The following is a 22,417-nucleotide window of genomic DNA, read 5'->3' as shown; positions in this document are numbered from 1 at the left end:
TGAGGTTGGCTCAGTGACTGGAAACAGCACAATGGTGAATTGTATTTCAGACTAGTAGGAACTATCTGAATTTTCTCTAGTTGTCTATTCTGGGTCCTTTTTTTCCTCTTGATTTATGTTAATAAGTTAGACATTCGTGTCTAGCCATAGGTGAACCTTAACAAAACATTGGTTTGACCTCAACTGAAGTACTGTGTCTGATTCAGGATATTGCTTGTTTGTAAGAATGCAGCCACTTTATACAGGGTACAAGAAAGATTCATAAAACTCACCTGTGATGTTACAGGAATAAATTGGTGAAGCTGAGCTGTTCTTTTTGTAACAATAGTTCAGTAGATGTGTTCATACATTATTATTTGAGTGGGTGTGTTCTAGACACCAAGCCCTACTTTCGTAGGGCCTCCTCTAACCTAACTTTAAAGTCCACAGGTTATTGACTCAGTGTTCTTGTTTTTGGAGACAAAGTGTACAGTCATGGCAGCGCAGGCGGTGGAATGTTCCTCCTGCAGGATGTTTGAGGTAGGGGTGACCACTGATATTCCTGCAGACTTCGTCTGCAGGAAATGCAGTCAGATCCTGATCATCATCGAACGAGTTAGGGAACTGGAACTGAAGCTGGATGAGCTGAGGATTATTCGAGAGGCTGAGACGGTGATCGATAGAAGCTACAGGGACATAGTTACGCCGGAGAACAGAGGTAGCTGGGTAACAGTTAGAGGTGGGAAGGGGAAGAAGCAGGCAGTGCAGGGTTCCCCTGTGGTCGTTCCCCTAAAAAATAAGTATACAGCTTTGGAAACTGTTGGGGGGGACAGCCTTGCAGGTGTAAGCTGCAGTGAAGGAGTCTGTGGCTCTGAGACTCTGAAGGGAAAGGGGGAGAAGAGGAGAGCGCTAGTTATAGGGGACTCTCTAGTTAGAGGGACGGACAGGCGGTTCTGTGGACATGGGCGAGACTCTCGGATGGTTTGTTGCCTCCCGGGTGCTAGGGTCCGAGACGTCTCGGACCGTGTCTTCAGAATACTTAAGGGGGAGGGTGTGCAGCCAGAAGTCGTGGTACACATTGGCACCAACGACATAGGTAGGAAGAGGGGTGGGGAGGTCATTCAAGAGCTCAGGGAGTTAGGCTGGAAGCTAAAAGCTAGGACAGACAGAGTCGTCATCTCTGGGTTGTTGCTGGTGCCACGTGACAGAGAGGCAAAGAATAGGGAGAGAGTGCAGTTGAACACGTGGCTGCAAGGATGGTGTAGGAGGGAGGGCTTCCAATATTTGGACAATTGGACTGCATTCTGGGGAAGGTGGGACCTGTATAAACAGGACGGTTTGCACCTGAACCAGAAGGGCACCAATATCCTGGGGGGTAGGTTTGCTAGCACTCTTCGGGGGGGTTGAAACTAATTTGGCAGGGGGATGGGATCCGGACTTGTAGTCCAGCAAGTAAGCTAGCTGTGTGTCAGGATGCCCAAGACTGTAGGGAGGCTGTGGAGAAGGTAGCACTGACAGGGACTACTTGCGGACACGGAGATGGGCTCAAGTGCGTATACTTCAACGCAAGGAGTATCAGAAATAAGGTGGGTGAACTTAAGGCGTGGATCGGTACCTGGGACTATGATGTTGTGGCCATCACGGAAACATGGATAGATGAGGGACAGGAATGGCTATTGGAGGTTCCTGGTTACAGATGTTTCAGTAAGATTAGGGAGGGTGGTAAAAAAGGAGGGGGGGGTGGCATTGCTAATTAGAAATGGTATAACGGCTGCAGAAAGGAAGTTTGAGGGGGATCTGCCTCTGGAGGTAGTATGGGCAGAAGTCAGAAATAGGAAAGGTGCAGTCACCTTGTTGGGTGTTTATTATAGGCCCCCCAATAGTAGCAGAGATGTGGAGAAACAGATTGGGAAACAGATTTTGGAAAGGTGCAGAAGCCACAGGGTCGTAGTCATGGGCGACTTCAACTTCCCAAATATTGATTGGAAGCTCTTTAGATCAAGTAGATTGGATGGGGCGGTGTTTGTGCAGTGTGTCTAGGAAGCTTTTCTAACGCAGTATGTAGAGTGTCCAACCAGAGGGGAGGCCATATTGGATTTGGTACTCGGTTATGAACCGGGACAAGTGGTGGGTTTGTTAGTGGGTGAACATTTTGGTGATGGTGACCACAATTCTGTGACTTTCACCTTGGTTATGGAGAGAGATAGGTGCGCACAACAAGGAAGATTTTACAATTGGGGGAAGGGAAATTACGATGCTGTAAGACAGGATTTGAGGAGCATACGTTGGGAGCATAGGCTGTCAGGGAAGGATGTGGTGGAAATGTGGAACTTTTTCAAGGAGCAGATACGACGTGTCCTTGATATGTATGTACCGATCAGGCAGGAAAGAAATGGTCGTGTGAGGGAGCCTTGGTTGACGAGGGAGGTTGAATGTCTAGTAAAGAGGAAGGAGGCTTACATAAGGTTGAGGAAACAGGGTTCAGACAGAGCAGTGGAGGGATACAGGATAGCCAGAAGGGACCTGAAGAAAGGGATTAGGAGAGCTAAGAGAGGGCATGAAAAATCCTTGGCGGATAGGATCAAGGATAACCCCAAGGCATTCTATGCGTATGTGAGAAACCTGAGAATGACGAGAACGAGGGTAGGTCCGATCAAGGACAGTAGTGGGAGACTGTGTATTGAGTCGGAAGAGATAGGAGAGGTCTTGAACAAGTACTTCTCTTCAGTATTTACGAACGAGAGGGACCGTATTGTTGAAGACGAGAGTGTGAAACGGACTGATAAGCTAGAAGAGATACCTGTTAGGAAGGAAGATGTGTTGGACATTTTGAACAACTTGAGGATAGACAAGTCCCCCGGGCCTGACGGGATATATCCTAGGATTATGTGGGAAGCAAGAGAGGAAATTGCAGTACCGTTGGCAATGATCTTCTCGTCTTCACTGGCAATGGGGGTGGTACCAGGGGACTGGAGAGTAGCGAATGTTGTGCCCCTGTTCAAAAAAGGGAATAGGGATAACCCCGGGAATTACAGGCCAGTTAGTCTTTCTTCTGTGGTAGGCAAAGTAATGGAAAGGGTACTGAGGGATAGGATTTACGAGTATCTGGAAAGACACTGCTTGATTAGGAACAGCCAGCACGGATTTGTGAAGGGTAGGTCTTGCCTTACAAGTCTTATTGAATTCTTCGAGGAGGTGACCAAGCATGTGGATGAGGGTAGAGCAGTGGATGTAGTGTACATGGATTTTAGTAAGGCATTTGATAAGGTTCCCCATGGTAGGCTTATGCGGAAAGTCAGGAGGCATGGGATAGAGGGAAATTTGGCCAATTGGATAGAAAACTGGCTAACCGGTCGAAGGCAGAGAGTGGTGGTAGATGGTAAATATTCAGCCTGGAGCCCAGTTACAAGTGGAGTTCCGCAGGGATCAGTTCTGGGTCCTCTGCTGTTTGTAATTTTTATTAATGACTTAGATGAGGGAGTCGAAGGGTGGGTCAGTAAATTTGCAGATGATACGAAGATAGGTGGAGTTGTGGATAGTGAGGAGGGCTGTTGTCGGCTGCAGAGGGACTTAGATATGATGCAGAGCTGGGCTGAGGAGTGGCAGATGGAGTTCAACCCTGCCAAGTGTGAGGTTGTCCATTTTGGAAGAACAAATAAGAATGCGGAATACAGGGTTAATGGTAGGGTTCTTAGTCAGGTGGAGGAACAGAGGGATCTTGGGGTCTATGTACATAGTTCTTTGAAGGTTGCCACTCAGGTGGATAGAGTTTGTAAGAAGGCCTATGGAGTATTATCGTTCATTAGCAGAGGGATTGAATTCAAGAGTCGTGAAGTGATGTTGCAGCTGTACAGGACTTTGGTTAGGCCACAGTTGGAGTACTGTGTGCAGTTCTGGTCGCCTCACTTTAGGAAAGATGTGGAAGCTTTGGAGAGGGTGCAGAGAAGATTTACCAGGATGTTGTCTGGAATGGAGAGTCGGTCGTACGAGGATAGGTTGAGAGTTCTCTGCCTTTTCTCGTTGGAACGGCGAAGGATGAGGGGTGACTTGATAGAGGTTTATAAGATGATCAGAGGAATAGATAGAGTAGACAGTCAGAAACTTTTTCCCCGGGTACAACAGAGTGTTACAAGGGGACATAAATTTAAAGTGAAGGGTGGAAGGTATAGGGGAGATGTCAGGGGTGGGTTCTTTACCCAGAGAGTGGTGGGGGCATGGAATGCGCTGCCCGTGGGAGTGGTAGAGTCAGAATCATTGGCGACCTTTTAAGCGGCATTTGGATAGGTACATGGATGGGTGCTTAATCTAGGTTAGAAGTTCGGCAGAACATCGTGGGCCGAAGGGCCTGTTCTGTGCTGTATTGTTCTATGTTCTATGTTCTATGTGAAGAGTGTGGACACAACAGAACTGTTCCAATTAGCTGAAGGATCTGCAATCAATGGATACTGATTTAGGTTAGTGTTCACCTAAAAAAAATGTCAACAGTGAGTTTTTCTGTGGCGAGTGTTTTGGATCTAAAATGGACAGAGTGGAAGTTGGCAGGAATATGGCAGGCCCAATTCAGTGTGCCAACTACATGATGGTAATAGGTCCTGTACAGAACTTTCCACACCTTAAATCAGCTCTCATTCATGCAGCTGACGTGAAGTATGGAGCGGACACTATCAGCACCCTTTCTCCTCCAGCATTCCCCACACCTACTGTTGCATAAATGCTGTCCTGTCCACATAACTAAAAAAACACACATAAGGTTATAGTCCAACAGGTTTTTTTGGAAGCACTAGCTTTTGGAGCGCTGCTTCTTCACCAGGTGGTTGTGGAGTATCAGATCGTAAGACACAGAATTTATAGCAAAAGTTTACAGTGTGATGCAACTGAAAAGACCTGGATTATTTGTTAAGCTTGTTACAAATTCTGTACCTTACGATCTTGTACTCCACAACCACCTGATGAAGGAGCAGTGCTCTGAAAGTTAGTGCTTCCAAATAAACCTGTTGGACTGTAACAGACCTGGGCATTTTACAGCCCGCGGTCCATATCCGGCCCTTTGGTCGTTCCTGTCAGGCCCGCATGAGGTCAATTTTAAATTAGAACATAAATGAAAAAGTATTTACGCCATGCACGCAATACAACTGTGTTGCTTTTGTTTTGAAAAGAATGCTTTTTTTTATTTACGTATGGACGCACATTTGCGTGTATGTGTGGGTGCGTGCATGAACAGCTAAAAGTGATGCTTGCTGGCTAGCCCTCAAAGTGTCAGCTCATGCCAAGACAAGTTATGTCATTTCCCACAAAATCGCCAGAAACAGTAAACCGTTTTCTGATGGAGAGTTTATTAAGGAGTGCTTGTTGGACTCTGCAGAACTAATATGCCCGGAGAAAAAGGAGGCATTTGAGAATACGCCCCTCTCCCGATGCACTGTAACAAGAAGGATTGGGGATATCGTGAGAAATCTGGAGCTTCAGCTACAGCACAGAGTGGTCAACTCTGACTTTTTTCCTTGGCTTTGGATGAGAACTGCGACGTACGTGACACAGCCCAGCTACTCATCTTCGTACGTGGGATAACTACGGACTTTAAAATCACAGACGAGCTGGCAGCCATGCAGTCAATGAAAGGAACAACAACTGGTAATGATTTGTTCACTGAGGTAAATGCATGTTTGGACACGTTGGGACTAAAATGGGACAAGCTGGTGGGTGTGACAATGGATGGTTGTCCAAATCTAATGGGAAAAAATGTTGGACTCTTAACGAGAATGCAGGATAAAATGACAGAAATTGACCCTGAACAGAAATTGGTATTTTTGCACTGTCATATACATCAGGAAGTGTTGTGTAAGTCAGTGTTAAAAATTAACCATGTGGTTGATGTAACTAAAATAGTTAACTTCATCAGGGCAAGAGCTTTGAATCACAGGCAGTTTGTTGCACTTTTGGAGGAAAATTAGACCGAACATTGTGACATAGACTACCACACAGCTGTCAGGTGGCTCAGCCTGGGCAAAATGCTGAAAAGTGTATGGGACCTGAGAGAAGAGATTTAAGATTTCTGTGTGAAGAAAGGGAATGGCATTCCACAGCTTTCAGATGCAGACTGGATTGCAGACCTTGGTTTTGCTGTTGATGTGACTGCACTTATGAATGAACTAAATGTGAAACTGCAGTGCAAGGGCCTTTTCGTGCATGAAATGTACAACTTGGTGAAAGCTTTTATGAGAAAGTTGCAGCTTCTCTCAAGCCACTTGCCAACACTGAAGGAAGCCGCACCTTCAGCTGATCACCTCCCGTGGTACTCATCTACGTTAGAAGCACTGCATGGTGAATTTTCAAGGCGATTTCAAGACAATAAAACGGTTGGGAATGAAATGCACATGCTTTTTTTCCCTATTTACATGCAATGTGGAGAATGCACCTAGTGATGTTCAGCTTGAACTCATTGACCTGCAGTCTGACACACTTCTAGAGTACTTTAGGTCAGTGTCACTGCTTGATTTTTACTCTTCCCTCAAAGAGGAGAACTTTCCACATGAGGAGGCATGCTCAGAAGATTCTGGTCCTCTTTGGATCTACCTATATATGCTAACAAACATTCTCAGTGATGAAGTTCAACAAATCCAAATACAGATCCTCTATCACTGATGATCACCTCTCAGCTGTCCTTCGCATATCCACCTCAGACATGTCAAAAATAAAATGAATTACTGAAATTATTGTTTTAACCGTTTATTTCTTATATTTGACCTACTCCATAATTTCATCTCTTTATTGTAACAGAATATCCTTATTCTTTTGTTTATAAGTTTCAGTGTAAAACTATATAATTTAGTACTTTTTACGATGGGAAAAAAATAATACTGAGCATAATTATGTTCAATTTATTGTTGGTTCCAACACAACTCAGGTTTCTCATGTGGCCCCTTGGAAGAATTAATTGCCCACCCCGGACTATAACCTGGTGTTGTGTGATTTTTAACTTTGTACACCCTAGTCCAACACCGGTACTTCCAAGTCCTGTCCACACTTCACGTCAGCTCTGATGAACATTCATTTCGAGTCAAAAGTTTACCTTGCTCTCTCTGCCTGCTCTGTCTCTATCTCTATCTCTGTGAGTGTATTCTTTTTGCAGCAGTTTGCCGCTGTATTCTTTTTGGGCACTAGGAGCCGCCAGCGGCAGCAGGGAGCGGCCACAAAAGAGACATGCACACCAGGGGTTCAGCCGTGGTTGGGTGGGCGGGAGCAATGTATGCTGGGATTTGTAGTTTCCTTCACACGGGGATCATGGAAGTCGAGGAGCGGGGCGGCTGTAGACTACGTGTCCCACCGTGCCCTGCGTGACACCATTTGAACTGTAAAGTGGCGGCGGAGCGGGGAAAGGCCTCGACAGTTGTGTGGTCTGTGAGTTTGCATTCGTGTAATTTAATTTGTTTCAACAGATGTGAACTGCCCCGTTGTTTTGTATCCAGTGACTGGGTGTTGTTTTGGAGTTTCAACATTGAGGAGCCGAGTTAGTTTACAAACAAACAAAAAATGTAATAAGCAGACAGGGATAAACAGCATCCACTGGAGAGGGAGGGAGGGAAATGTTCAACTTGTCGTTTATATGACTTTGCGACCAATTCAAGCATTATAAATACATTTCAATTCATGACCCTCTGTTTGGTGAGAGGAAAATTGTTGATTTTTAAAAGTGATCAAAATTAGTTGCTTGTTTATCAACATTTCACAAATGTCTTCAAAATGATACAAAAGCCCTGCACCGCGGGTCCTGGAAATCAGACATAGAAACAGATTGCTGGAAATACTCAGCAGATATGACAGCTTCAGTGGAGATTGAAACAGGGTTAACCTTTCAGACTGATATTCAGAGCTGAAATATTTCCTTTTTGTCTGCAAATACTGCTTCCCCAACTGAGAATTTCCAGTATTTTTTTTTCTTAAAGAAATATTGATTGGCATTTATGGAAAAAAAAAGTAATTTAGAAATTTCTGGGTTAAGCTGAGGATCACAAAGTTAACTGCACACAGTTGCCGCATACGACCAATTGGTTCTGTACTTGTGGTGGTTCTTCTACTGAATCAGATAGCCTGTTTGTTTTATTTGTTCATAGCAAGTGAGAATTTCTGGTAAGGCCATCATTTATTGTCCATCCCTAAGCACCCTTGTGAAGGAGGTGTCGAACTGTTTTCTTGAACCCCTGTAGTCTATCTAGTGTTGATAGGAAAGGTGTTCCAGATTTTTGTGACCTGCGATCATGAAAGAATTAAGGTTCAATGTTAGAATGCTTTGTAGCTTTGAGGAGAACTTGCAGGTGATGTTGCCATGTGTCTGCTCATGATTTTTCTTTGGTGGTAAGTGTTGTGGGTTTGGAAGATACTGTTGAAGGATCTTTGCCAAATTTATTACAGTATATCCTATAAATTTATATACACTGCTGAACAAAGTACAAGCTGTGCCCTGTTGGTGTGAGAGTTGAATGTTTAAGACTGTGGAAGGATTGCATCTCAGTTGGGTTGCTTCATCCTGCATGGCGTTAAACTGTATGTGTTACTAGAGTTGTATTCATGAGTTTTGAGAAGATGTGTAGCTCAGGTTGAGGTTCTGGATGTAGGTTTGCTCTCACTGAGCTGGAAGGTTCGTTTTCAGACATTTTGTCACCATATTAGGTAACATCAACAGTGAACCTCTGGATGAAGCACTGATGGTACGGCCCGCTTTCGATTTATGTGTGCCATTTCCTGTTCTTTTTCTCAGGGGATGGGAAATCAGATCCAAGTCAATGTGTTTGTTGTGAGAGTTCTGGTTGGAATGCCATGTTTCTAGGAATTCTCATCCGTGTCTCTGTTTGGCTTGTCCTAGGGTAGATGTGTCAACCCAGTTGAAGCGGTGTCCTTCCACATCTGTATGTAAAGATACAACTGACAGTGGGTCATGTCTTTTTGTGGTGAGATATCTCCGATAGCAGGGTTCTCAGCAGAAGCAGTCATGCAGAGACTCGAACAAACAGCTCTGCCAACCATCCATCCCAAACTTTGGGTATGCTATGTGGATGACACCTTTGTCATCACTAAAGGAAACAAATAGAGGAAACCCTCAAGACCATCAATAATACCCTTATTGGCGCAAAATACACTAAAGAGGAGGAAAACAACAACAAATTGCCGTTCCTAGATGTCGTGGTAGAGGAATGGCAGTTTGGAACTTCAAACCAGCATCGACAGGAAAACAACACATACGGGCCAAATACTGAACTACAGACGCAATCACCTTAACATCCACAAACGAAGCTGCATCAGAACATTATTTCAACGAAACATCACACATTGCAGCACAGAGGAACTATGCAGAGCAGAGGAAAATCACCTATACAATCTATTCAAAAAGAACGGGTATCCAATGAACACAGTCTGCCGATTTCTCAGCTACAAACCCAGACAAGCAGACAAAACACGTCCATAAACCCGAGCCACTCTCCCCTACATCAAGGTCATCTCAGAAATGACTGCCAGACTACTCAGAACTCTTGGCATTATGGTAGCCCACAGACCCGCCAACACACTAAAATGGCATCTAATGTTGTGGTTCTGTTCACCGAGCTGGGAATTTGTCTTGCAAACGTTTCGTCCCCTGTCTAGGTGACATCCTCAGTGCTTGGGAGCCTCCTGTGAAGCGCTTCTGTGCTGTTTTCTCCAGTATTTATAGTGGCCTGTCTCTGCCACTTCCGGTTGTCAGTTCCAGCTGTCCGCTGTAGTGGCCGGTATATTGGGTCCAGGTCGATGTGTTTGTTGATAGAGTCTGTGGATGAGTGCCATGCCTCTAGGAATTCCCTGGCTGTTCTCTGTTTGGCTTGCCCTAGAATGGTAGTGTTGTCCCAGTCGAATTCATGTTGCTTGTCATCTGTGTGTGTGGCTACGAAAGGATAGCTGGTCGTGTCGTTTCGTGGCTAGTTGGTGTTCATGGATACGGATCGTTAGCTGTCTTCCTGTTTGTCCTATGTAGTGTTTTGTGCAGTCCTTGCATGGGATTTTGTACACTACATTAGTTTTGCTCATGTTGGGTATCGGGTCCTTCGTTCTGGTGAGTTGTTGTCTGAGAGTGGCTGTTGGTTTGTGTGCTGTTATGAGTCCTAGTGGTTGTAGTAGTCTGGCTGTCAGTTCGGAAATGCTCCTGATGTATGGTAATGTGGCTAGTCCTTTGAGTTGCGGCATGTCCTCGTTCCGTTGTCTTTCCCTTAGGCATCTGTTGATGAAATTGCGAGGGTATCCATTTTTGGCAAATACCTTGTATAGGTGTTCCTCTTCCTCTTTTTGCAGTTCTGGTGTACTGCAGTGTGTTGTGGCCTTTTTGAATAGTGTCGTGATGCAACTTCGTTTGTGTGTGTTGGGGTGGTTGCTTTCATAGTTTAGGACTTGGTCTGTGTGTGTGGCTTTCCTGTAAACCTTTGTGGTGAATTCTCCGTTCGGTGTTCTCTGTACCATCACGTCTCGGAATGGGAGTTGGTTGTCCTTTTCTTCCTCTCTAGTGAATCGGATTCCTGTGAGTGTGGCGTTGATGATCTGGTGTGTGTTCTCTATTTCTGTGTTTTTAATTATTGCAAAGGTGTCATCCACATATCTGACCCAGAGTTTGGGTTGAATTTGCGGTAAGACTGTTTGTTCTAACTTTTGCATTACTGCTTCTGCAATGAGTCCAGAGATCGGTGAGCCCATGGGTGTTCCGTTGATTTGTTCGTATATCTGGTTGTTGAATGTGAAGTGTGTTGTGAGGCACAAGTCCAGTAGTTTAAGTATGCCGTCTTTGTTGATGGGTTCAACGTCCTGTTGTCTGTTATGTCTGTCCAGCAGGTTGGCTATTGTTTCTCTGGCTAGGGTTTTGTCAATAGAGGTGAACAGTGCCGTTACATTGAATGAGACCATAGTTTCTTCCTTGTCTATGTGTATATTTCTGATGATGTCCAAGAATTCCTGTGTCGATTGTATAGATTGTCTGGATCCACTGATCAGGTGTTTCAGTTTCTGCTGTCGTTCTTTCGCCAGTTTGTGTGATGGTGTCCCTGGTAGTGATACTATGGGCCTGAGTGGGATGTCTAGTTTTTTCACTTTAGGTAGTCCATAGAATCTGGGGGTGTTGTTGTTTTCAGGTTTCATTCTTTGTAGGTCAGACCTGGTTAGCTGTCCGTTTTTTTTGTCGATTCCTCAGTGTGTTTATCCTATTGGTGAGCTGTGGGGTGGGGTCAAACTCCCTTTTTTGGTAGGTGTTGGTATCTGCAAGTAGTTGTGCTTTTTGGATGTACTCTGCTTTGTCCAGGATGACCGTCATTCTGCCTTCGTCTGCTGGTAGTATGATTATGTTCTTATTGTTTCTTAGTGCTTTTAGTGCTTCCCTCTCCTTGGTGTTGAGGTTATGTGTTTGTCTTTTTCTTGTTATCAGCGGTACGATACTTTGTCTCACGGTTTGGAGAGGGAAGCACACAAACCAACAGCCACTCTCGGACAACAACTCACCAGAACAAAGGACCCGATACCCAACATGAGCAGATACCAACACTTACCAAAAGAGGGAGTTTGACCCCACCCCACAGCTCACCAATAGGATAAACAACACACTGAGGAATCTACAAAAAAACAGACAGATAACCAGGTCTGACCTACAAAGAATGAAACCTGAAAGCAACAACACCCCCAGATTCGATGGACGACCTAAAGTGCACAAACCAGACATCCCACTCAGACCCATAGTATCACTACCAGGGACACCATCACACAAACTGGCTAAAGAACTACAGCAGAAACTGAAACACCTGATCAGCAGATCCAGACAATCTATACAATCGACACAGGAATTCTTGGACATCATCAGAAATATACACATAGACAAGGAAGAAACTATGGTCTCATTCGATGTAACGGCACTGTTCACCTCTATCGTCAAAACCCTAGCCAGAGAAACAATAGCCAACCTGCTGGACAGACATAACAGATAACAGGACGTTGAACCCATCAACAAAGACGGCATACTTAAACTACTGGACTTGTGCCTCACAACACACTTCACATTCAACAACCAAATATACGAACAAATCAACGGAACACCCATGGGCTCACCGATCTCTGGACTCATTGCAGAAGCAGTAATGCAAAAGTTAGAACAAACAGTCTTACCGCAAATTCAACCCAAACTCTGGGTCAGATATGTGGATGACACCTTTGTAATAATTAAAAACACAGAAATAGAGAACGCACACCAGATCATCAACGCCACACTCACAGGAATCCGATTCACTAGAGAGGAAGAAAAGGTCAACCAACTCCCATTCCGAGACGTGATGGTACAGAGAACACCGAATGGAGAATTTGCCACAAAGGTTTACAGGAAAGCCACACACACAGACCAAGTCCTAAACTATGAAAGCAACCACCCCAACACACACAAACGAAGTTGCATCACGACACTATCCAAAAGGGCCACAACACACTGCAGTACACCAGAACTGCAAAAAGAGGAAGAGGAACACCTATACAAGGTATTTGCCAAAAATGGATACCCTCGCAATTTCATCAACAGATGCCTAAGGGAAAGACAACGGAACGAGGACATGCCGCAACTCAAAGGACTAGCCACACTACCATACATCAGGAGCATTTCTGAACTGACAGCCAGACTACTGCAACCACTAGGACTCATAACAGCACACAAACCAACAGCCACTCTCAGACAACAACTCACCAGAACGAAGGACCCGATACCCAACATGAGCAAAACCAATGTAGTGTACAAAATCCCATGCAAGGACTGCACAAAACACTACATAGGACAAACAGGAAGACAGCTAACGATCCGTATCCATGAACACCAACTAGCCATGAAACGACACGACCAGCTATCCTTAGTAGCCACACACACAGATGACAAGCAACATGAATTCGACTGGGACAACACTACCATTCTAGGGCAAGCCAAACAGAGAACAGCCAGGGAATTCCTAGAGGCATGGCACTCATCCACAGACACTATCAACAAACACATCGACCTGGACCCAATATACCGGCCACTACAGCGGACAGCTGGAACTGACAACCGGAAGTGGCAGAGACAGGCCACTATAAATGCCGGAGGAAACAGCACAGAAGCGCTTCACAGGAGGCTCCCAAGCACTGAGGATGTCACCTAGACAGGGGACGAAACGTTTGCAAGACAAATTCCCAGCTCGGCGAACAGAACCACAACAACGAGCACCCGAGCTACAAATCTTCTCCCAAACTTTGAATGGCATCTAATGGACGTGAAGGACCCTATACAGACAACAAGCAAAACTAATGTCATTTGCAAACTACCTTGCACAAACTGTAACAAACACTACATTGGACAAACAGGCAGAAAACTAGCCACCAGGATACATGAATATCTAGCCACACTCTCACCAGTATCTTTACATACAGATGAGGAAGGACACCATTTCAATTGGGACAACACATCCATCCTCGGTCAAGTTGAACAGACACGTGCGTGAGAATTCCTAGAAGCATGGCATTCCAACCGGAACTCTATCAACAAACACATTGACTTGGATCCCATTTACCACCCTCTGAGAAAAAGAACAGGAAATGGCATGACCAACCCAAGAAAACCTAAATACATAAATAGAAAGTGGGTCATATCACCAATGCTTCATCCGGAAGCCCACTGATGATGTTACCTAGTATGGTGACAAAACATCTGAAAACGAGCCTTCCAACTCATTGAGCCAAGCGACATCCAGAGAGTTGTATTCATTTGACTAAGTGGAGCTTCTTCCATTACACTCTTAACTCTACCTTAAACAGTGTACAGACTTTGGAGAGTCTGGAAGTCGGTTAGTCTCATACGGGATCCATTAAATTTTAGTCAATGGTTAACCACCTGGATATTAATGGAAATTTATTTGATCATAATACCATTGAATGCCAAAGGGAGATGGTTAAATTCTTCCTTGTTGAATGTCGTCATTGACTAGCATTTGTGTCATACTAATCTGCCTTGCTACTTAACTCAAGCTTGTATGTTATTCAATTCATGCTGCACATAAATGTTAACTGTTTCAGTACCTTAAGAGTAGTGAATCATGCTGAACATTGTACATAACTTCAGAAGTCAGGATGTACAGTAATGATGGAAGGAAAGTCTTTGGTTAGGAAGATGGTTGAGCCACGAACACTACCATCAGGCACTCCTGCAGTGATATACTGTGCCTGAGAATAGAACCAGAGCCATTTTCCCTTTGTGTTTGGTATAATGCCAACTAACAGAGTGTTTTCCTCCCTAATGATGTTGTACTGAGTCAATTGCTCTCCTGATGTTAAGAGCAGTCACTCTCCCCTCTGGAACTCTGTTTTTACCACAGACAAAAACAACTATGACTGCAGATGCTGGAAACCAGATTTTGGATTAGTGGTGCTGGAAGAGCACAGCAGTTCAGGCAGCATCTGAGGAGCAGCAAAATCGACGTTTCGGCCAAAAGCCCTTCATCAGGAATAAAGGCAGAGAGCCTGAAGCGTGGAGAGATAAGCTAGAGGAGGGTGGGGGTGGGGAGAAAGTAGCATGGAGTACAGTAGGTGAGTGGGGGAGTGGATGAAGGTGATAGGTTAGGGAGGAGGATGGAGTGGATAGGTGGAAAAGAAGATAGGCAGGTAGGACAAGTCCTGGGGACAGTGCTGAGTTGGAAGCTTGGAACTGGGGTGAGGTGGGGGAAGGGGAAATGAGGAAGCTGTTGAAGTCCACATTGATGCCCTGGGGTTGAAGTGTTCTGAGGCGGAAGATGAGGCGTTCTCCAGGCGTCTGGTGGTGAGGGAGAGGTGGTGAAGGAGGCCCAGGACCTCCATGTCTTCAACAGAGTGGGAGGGGGAGTTGAAATGTTGGGCCACAGGGCGGTGTGGTTGATTGGTGCAGGTGTCCCAGAGATGTTCCCTAAAGCGCTCTGCTAGGAGGCATCCAGTCTCCCCAACGTAGAGGAGACCGCATTGGGAGCAACGGATGCAATAAATGATATTGGTGGATGTGCAGGTAAAACTTTGGATGTGGAAGGCTCCTTTAGGGCCTTGGATGGAGGTGTGGGCGCAGGTTTTGCAGTTCCTGCGGTTGCAGGAGAAGGTGCCAGGATGGGAGGGTGGGTTGTAGTGGGGGGCGTGGACCTGACCAGGTAGTCACAGAGGGAATGGTCTTTGCAGAAGGCGGAAAGGAGTGGGGAGGGAAATACGTCCCTGCTAGTGGGGTCTTTTTGGAGGTGGCAGAAATGTCGGTGAATGATTTGGTTGATGCGAAGGTTGGTAGGGTGGAAGGTGAGCACAAGGGGTGTTCTGTCCTTGCTATGGTTGGAGGGGTGGGGTCTGAAGGCGGAGGTGCGGGATGTGGACGAGATGCGTTGGAGGGCATCTTTAACCACGTGGGAAGGGAAATTGCGGTCTCTAAAGAAGGAGGCCATCTGGTGTGTTCTGTGGTGAAACTGGTCCTCCTGGGAGCACATACAGCGGAGGCGGAGAAATTGGGAATACGGGATGGCATTTTTGCAAGAGGTAGGGTGGGAAGAGGTGTAATCCAGGTAGCTGTGGGAGTCGGTGGGTTTGTAAAAAATGTCAGTGTCAAGTCGGTCGTCATTAATGGAGATGGAGAGGTCCAGGAAGGGGAGGGAGATGTCAGAGATGGTCCAGGGAAATTTAAGGTCAGGGTGGAATGTGTTGGTGAAGTTGGTGAATTGCTCAACCTCCTCGCGGGAGCACGAGGTGGCGCCAATGCAGTCATCAATGTAGCGGAGGAAGAGGTGGGGAGTGGTGCCGGTGTAATTACGGAAGATCGATTGTTCTACATAGCCAACAAGGGGACAGGCATAGCTGGGGCCCATACGTGTACCTATGGCTACCCCTTTGGAGGAGGTGGGAGGATTCGAAGGAGAAATTGTCAAGGGTGAGGACCAGTTCGGCAACCGAATGAGAGTGTGAGTGGAAGGGTACTGTTGGGGACGTCTGGAGAGGAAATAACGGAGGGCTTGGAGGCCCTGATCATGGCGGATGGAGGTGTAGAGGGATTGGATATCCATGGTGGAGATGAGGCGTTGGGGGCCAGGGAAATGGAAGTCTTGGAGGAGGTGGAGGGCGTGTGTGGTGTCTCGAACGTATGTGGGGAGTTCCTGGACTAGGGTGGATAGGACAGTGTCGAGGTAGGTAGAGATGAGTTCAGTGGGCCAGGAGCATGCTGAGACAATGGGTCAGCCAGGGTGGTCAGGCTTGTGGATCTTGGGAAGGAGGTAGAACCGGGCAGTGCGGGGTTCCCGGACTATGAGGTTGGAAGCTGTGGGTGGGAGATTTCCTGAGGTGATGAGATTCCGTATGGTCTGGGAGATAATGGTTTGGTGATGGGGGGTGGGGTTTTGATCGAGGGGGCGGTAGGAAGAGGTGTCCTCGAGTTGGCGTTTGGCTTCAGCGGTGTAGAGGTCAGTGCACCAGACTACCACTGTGCCCCCTTTATCCGCTGGCTTAATGGTGAGGTTGGGATTGGAGCAGAGGGATTGGAGGGCTGCTCGTTGTGAGGGTGAGAGTTTGGAGTGGGGGAGGAGGGTAGACAGGTTGAGGCGGTTAATGTCCCGGCGGCAGTTGGAAATGAAGAGGTTGAGGGCGGGTAATAGGCCAGCGCGGGGTGTCCAGGTGGATGTAGTGTGTTGGAGGTGGGCGAAGGGGTCCTCGGAAGGTGGGCGGGGGTCCTGATTGTGAAAGTAAGCTCGGAGGCGGAGGCGGCGGAAGAAGTGTTCGACGTCACGGCGTGTATTAAATTCATTGATGCGTGGACGGAGGGGGATGAAGGTGAGTCCTTTGCTGAGGACTGATCATTCGTCCTCAGTGAGGGGAAGGTCTGGAAGGATGGTGAAAACCTGGCAGGGCTGGGAACTGGGATCTGGTGTGGGTGTGGAGCTGGGAGTGTGGGTGGAACCTGTAACTTGAATGGGTGTGATGGTGGGGGGAATGGGGATGGAGTCATGAGCAGGGGTGGTGCTCCCCTCAGGGTTCTGGGGCCAGGAATGGTTACAGTGGGATATGTGGGGGGGCGTGTCAGCAGAATGCAGGTGAGTGGCGTTGGTGTTGGCGGTAGGGGTGGCAGAAGTCACTGAGCGTGTGACATCAGCGATGATGTGAGGGGCGGAAGTGATGTCACGTGTGGTGTATGAGATGCTACAGTACAACCAGGGCAGGCTGAGAGCAGCAAATGCATGGCAGATACAGTACAGATGGGCAGTGGGTCCTGGCAATAATGCTGAAGAACTAGTTGCATATGTAGTCAAAGTGCTGCAGTACAGCTACAACATTGGCATCTACCTGAAAATTGCCCTAGTTTGTCCTGTGCATAAAAAGCAGGACAAATCCAACTCAGCCAGTTACCACTCCATTAGTCTACTCTTTGTCATCAGTGAAGTGTTGGAAGGTGTCATCAACAGTGCTTTCAAGTGGTATTTGAAAAGAAATAATCCGCTGACAGTTTGGATTCCACCAGGAGTACTTGGCTCCTGACCATGTTGCAGCGTTGATCCAAATGTGGATAAAACAGTTGAAATTCAGATGTGAGGTGCAAAATGAATGTAATGAAGGGGAAAATTCTCCAATGATTTAAGACACACCTAGCTCAGACAAACGTGAGCGTGGTTGTTTGAGGTCAAGCATCTTGGCTGCAGGGCAACTCTTCAGGAATTCCCTAAGATAGTGTCCTAAGTCCAGTTATCTTCAGCTGCTTCTCCAATGACCTTTCCTCCATGCTAAGGTCAGAAATTAGACTGTTCACTGATGATTCCTCAGATACTGAAGTGTATGTATATATGCAACTAAATCTGGACCTATTCCAGGTTCATGTTGATAAGCAGCAAGTAACATTTGCGCCATATGTTCCAGGCAATGACCGTCTTGAATAAGTGAGATTACTCCTTGAGATTCAGTGGAGGAATCATTGCAGAAGCTCCAATATCAGCATCCTGAGGACTTGACCAGAAATGGAACTGGACCATCAGTTGAAGTATTGTCACTGTAAGAGCATTTCAGAGAACAGGAATCCTGCACAAGTAATTTAACTTCTGTCTACCAGTTACAAGGCACAAAGTCAAAAAGTCAGAAGTCCAAATTCAAAGTACAATGGCAAAAAATGAATAACTATTGGCCAGTTGGCTTCACATCTGACATTGGGGAACACTTGGTCTGCTATTCCATTCTTTATAATAAGCTACATAGAAACACCTAATATACTCGAGCAGTGTCATGATGGCTTCATGAAGGGGAAGTCAAGCCTGACAAGTTTGTTGAGGAGATAACTAGGGGGAAAGCAGTAGATGTAATATATTTGGATTTTCAGAAGCTGTTTGATAAGGTACTACACATTAGACTAAATAAGATAAGATATGGTGTTGGGGATACTATGGAGGTATTGGCTAAACAATAGAAGATTGAGATAGAGAGCATTTTCAGGGTGGCAACATGTAAGCATTGGAGGACCACACTGATCATTGCTAGGGCCACAATTCTTTATATCCTCAGACTTAAATGACAGAAGTGAATGTGATATTGCCAGATTTGTGTGTGACACTCAAAGTGTTGGAAAGGCAAGTAATGACAATGACATGAGGATTCTATAGTGGGATATAGACAGGTTAAGTCAGTGGGGCAAAATTTAGCAAATGGAATATAAATGGACAAATATGAGATTGTACACTTTGGAAGGAAGAAACCAAAGCTTAATATTTAATAGGGAAGACTGCTGACAGCTGCATCACAAAGTGTTTTCAGGTCCAAGTGCATGAATCTCAAAAATATAAGCATCCAACTTAATTGGGTAATTCGGAAGGCAAATGGTATGTTGACCTCCATTTCAAAGGGAGTAGGGTATAAAAGTAAAGAGGTCTTGTCAAGAATATGCAAGGTGCAGTCAGACAACAGATGGAATACTGTCAATAGTTTGGTCCCCTTATCTAAGGAAAAATAAACTAGTGTTAGAGATGGTCCAGAGAACGTTTGCTAGGCTGATCCCTGGGTATGGAAAGATCCTCTTATGAGAAGAGGTTGAGTAAGTTGGGCTCGTACTCATCAGAATTTAGAAAAATGACAGGAAACCTTATTGAAACAACCAAGATTATTAAGGGGGCTTGACAGGAAAGATGCAAAGAGGTTGTTTCCCTTATGAGAGTTGAAGACCAGAGTGCTTAATCACAGAATAAGGAATCATCCATTTAATTGAGAGACGAGAGGGAATGTTTTCTCTGAAGGTGGTGAATCTGTGGACAAATTCTTTACCCCAGAGGGCTATTAAAGCTGAGTTATTGAGTATCTTCAAAGCTCGGATAGACAGATCTCTAATCAGAGACAAAGAATGTGGTGTGCGAAAAGCACAGTGGGTCAGGCAGCATCCAGGGAGCAGGAGAGTCAACATTTCGAGCATTAGCACTTCATTAGCAATAAAGGGGTGGTCCAAGGAGACTGAGAGATAAATGGGAGGGAGTGGGGCTGGTGGAGCGGGGAAGGTAGCTGGGACCCCCCTCTCATTCCTAATGCAGACCTTATTCTCAAAACGTTGACTTTCTTGGATGCTGCCTGACTAGCTGTGCTTTTCCAGCACCACACTCTTCGACTCTGATCTCCAGCATCTGCAGTCCTCACTTTCTCCTAGAATGCTAATCAGTAAAAGAATCAAGGATTATGGGGATTAAACTTGAAATAAAATCAACCATGATCTGTTTGAATAATGGAGTGAAGTCGATGGGCTATATGGCTCCTTTGTCTAATGGTCTTCAATCAGATGTGTGATGGTTGAGTACAGCTACATCAACTCTCAAGCTTGACACCATCTAGGACAAAGTTGCTCATTTGATTGGCACTCCATCAATCACTTTCAGCAGTCATTCCCCTCACTGATGTACAATGGCAGCGATGTGTACCACCTACAAAGTGTGGAATCTCACTGGCCCCACACGCATTACCTTCCAAACCCATAACTTCGAGAAGAACTCATGCTCGAAAAGTTGATTCTTCTGCTCCTCGGATGCTGTCTGACTAGTTGTGCTTTTCCAGCACCACACTTTTCGACTCTGATCTCCATCATCTGCAGTCTGCATTTTCTCCTAGTTGACCATAACCTCTACCACCTAGTCAGACAAGGGCAGCAGATGCATGAGAGCATAACTGCCTCCAAGTTCCCCTCCATGTTGGACACCATCTTGACTTGGTACTGTATTGGGAGAAAGTGAGGACTGCACATGCTGGATATCAGAGTTGAGAGGGTGCTGCTGGAAAAGCACAGCAAGTCAGGCTGTATCCAAGGAGCAGGAGAATCGATGTTTAGAGCATGAGTTCTTCTAGAAGTTATGGGTTTGGAAGGTAATGAGTGAGGGGCCAGTGAGATATTGCACTTTGTAGATGGTACACACGGCTGCCATTGTTTCGGGTATAAGCCCTTCATTAGGAATGATAATGCCTGAAATGTTGATTCTCTTGTTCTTTGGTTGCTGCCTGACCTGCTGTGCTTTTACAGCACCACAGACTCGACCTTGGTACTGTATTGCCCATTTCTTTACTTTTGCTGGATGAAAATCTTGGGAGTCCCTTCCTAACAGCACTGAACACTGCAATGGTTTAAGAAGATTGTCCACCACCTTCCCTTGGGCAATTAAGGGTGGGTAATGAGTGTGGCATAGTCAGCAATACCCACATATCATAAATGAATATTTTTCAAAAAATCTGTTAGTATCCCAACATTTATTAACCTCTGTCTCTTGAATATATATTGACCATCAGCAGATCTCTGAGCTGGACAATTCCATGGATTTATTGATGACTGATGAATGCATTTTGATTGAAAAAGTTGTACTTCTTTTTCATTCTAAATGGCTGATCCCTTGTTCTAAGACTGTGAATCTGTCTAGATTCTCCAACTAGACAAATTGTTTTCCCATGCATGTATCATGTCAAATCCCTGAAGACTTTTATGGTGTTTTATTGTAATTACTTCTTCTTAACGCCTAGTTTACACTATCTTAATCTAACTGATTCTAACAGGTGTCTATGAGATAAGTTAAACAAGGATGCTCCCCCAGGCTGGGGTGCCTAGACGTAGGGGACACAGTCTCAGAATTGGAGGGCATTCAAGACTGGACTGAGGAGGAATTTAATCACTAAAGAGGGTGATTAATGTTTGGAATCCTCTACCCAGAGGGTTGATGAGTTTTAGTCATTACATGTATTCAAAGCAGAGATCAATGGACTTCAAGTTAGTAAAGATTTCTAGAGAAATGGATGTTAAAGAAAAATGGCGTTGACGTAGATCAACCATGAAGGACTAATTTGAAGTGATCGAGCAGGCTTGTTAGGCCAAATTTCCTTCTATTACATTTGTTCCTAATCTCTCCTCATAAAATAATCTATTTTAAAAGTATATCCTTTTAAGTTCTTAATTTCAATCAATTATTTAATTTCTCTTTGATGTGGAATCTTCGACCATGTTTCAATGTAATTATCCCTTTTTCAAATTTCCCTTTAATTCCTTGGTGAGTATGCTGTCTTGTTGATAATTGGAAATTATCACTATTTGTATTCTCATCATTACTAATCTATCATAATATTGTAATTTTTGACTAGATGGGAAATGTGCTTCCTCTGTGCAGCTGAAAATTACCAGCTTCCATAAAGTCGATTCTGAGTTATATAAGCAAAGTCAGGAAGATGTCATTGTTGTTTGAGATGATCTTGGTCTGTTTTGAAGATTGAATAGACAGACTACTTTCTAGTTACAAATCTTTAGTCAGTCTTTACTCTACACAGCCTATATGTATTCCTCCAGATCTTTAATTGATGCATTGCAAAGGCAGACATTTTCAATTTACCTCAGAGTTCTTTCATGAACCCAGCTAGCAAGTAATTGAGTTTGTCAGACTAGAAATCGCCCAAATGTGTCATAAATTTGATTTTCATTTCTATTGTATTTCCATTTCATTTCATTTCTTTGATTAGACGTTTTAAAAGTGACTAAGCAGTGTCAGTTTAATCCTGTAAAGATCTCAATTCTCTGGTTTTAGATTGGAAAAGGAACTAATATAGATTTAATTTTAAATGTGTTGCTTTATCATCTGTTATTACTGTGCACAGGTTGACATTATTACAGGATGCCTGGACGGTCAACCATAATGCCTGTGATCTCCTTCAACTCTGTGGATTCAGCACTGTCTTCTCTAAAAACATGTCATGTGTCTATTAACACTGGAATTGAAGTCACGACAGATGTTGCTCTTGCACTTACTGAGCTTGAAGGTAAGTCTGAAAGTGGATTTTCTCTCCCTGTTCAGTGTGTACTATGTCCTTTTGAAATACACTCAATTTTAGAACATGTCTAAAATTATCTCCAAAAACTATGCTCCTAATATTTTAGTACAAAATTACAAGAACT

General features: G+C 44.9%; 1 protein-coding gene across 4 annotated transcripts in view; it reads left to right on the top strand.

Annotated features, from left to right (window-relative positions):
- The first annotated feature begins 7,271 nt into the window (after positions 1–7,271).
- Positions 7,272–22,417, top strand: part of nsmce2 (NSE2 (MMS21) homolog, SMC5-SMC6 complex SUMO ligase) — a 179,656-nt gene continuing 164,510 nt past the window's right edge. The window contains exons 1-2 of one of the 4 annotated variants that reach the window (XM_072570779.1): positions 7,272–7,377; positions 22,120–22,281. In XM_072570779.1, coding sequence (XP_072426880.1) covers positions 22,137–22,281 — 145 coding nt within the window. In that variant the 5' untranslated portion in view covers positions 7,272–7,377; positions 22,120–22,136. Of the gene's footprint in view, positions 7,378–13,187; positions 13,833–17,887; positions 18,019–22,119; positions 22,282–22,417 lie in introns of those variants that run through there. The other 3 variants (XM_072570782.1, XM_072570783.1, XM_072570780.1) reach the window with 3 other exon arrangements.

This window comes from Chiloscyllium punctatum, chromosome 5 (assembly GCF_047496795.1).
Source record: "Chiloscyllium punctatum isolate Juve2018m chromosome 5, sChiPun1.3, whole genome shotgun sequence".
Lineage (NCBI taxonomy): Eukaryota > Metazoa > Chordata > Chondrichthyes > Orectolobiformes > Hemiscylliidae > Chiloscyllium > Chiloscyllium punctatum.
Note: the sequence above shows the minus strand (reverse complement) of the source record. Positions and strands in the feature narration are given on the sequence as shown.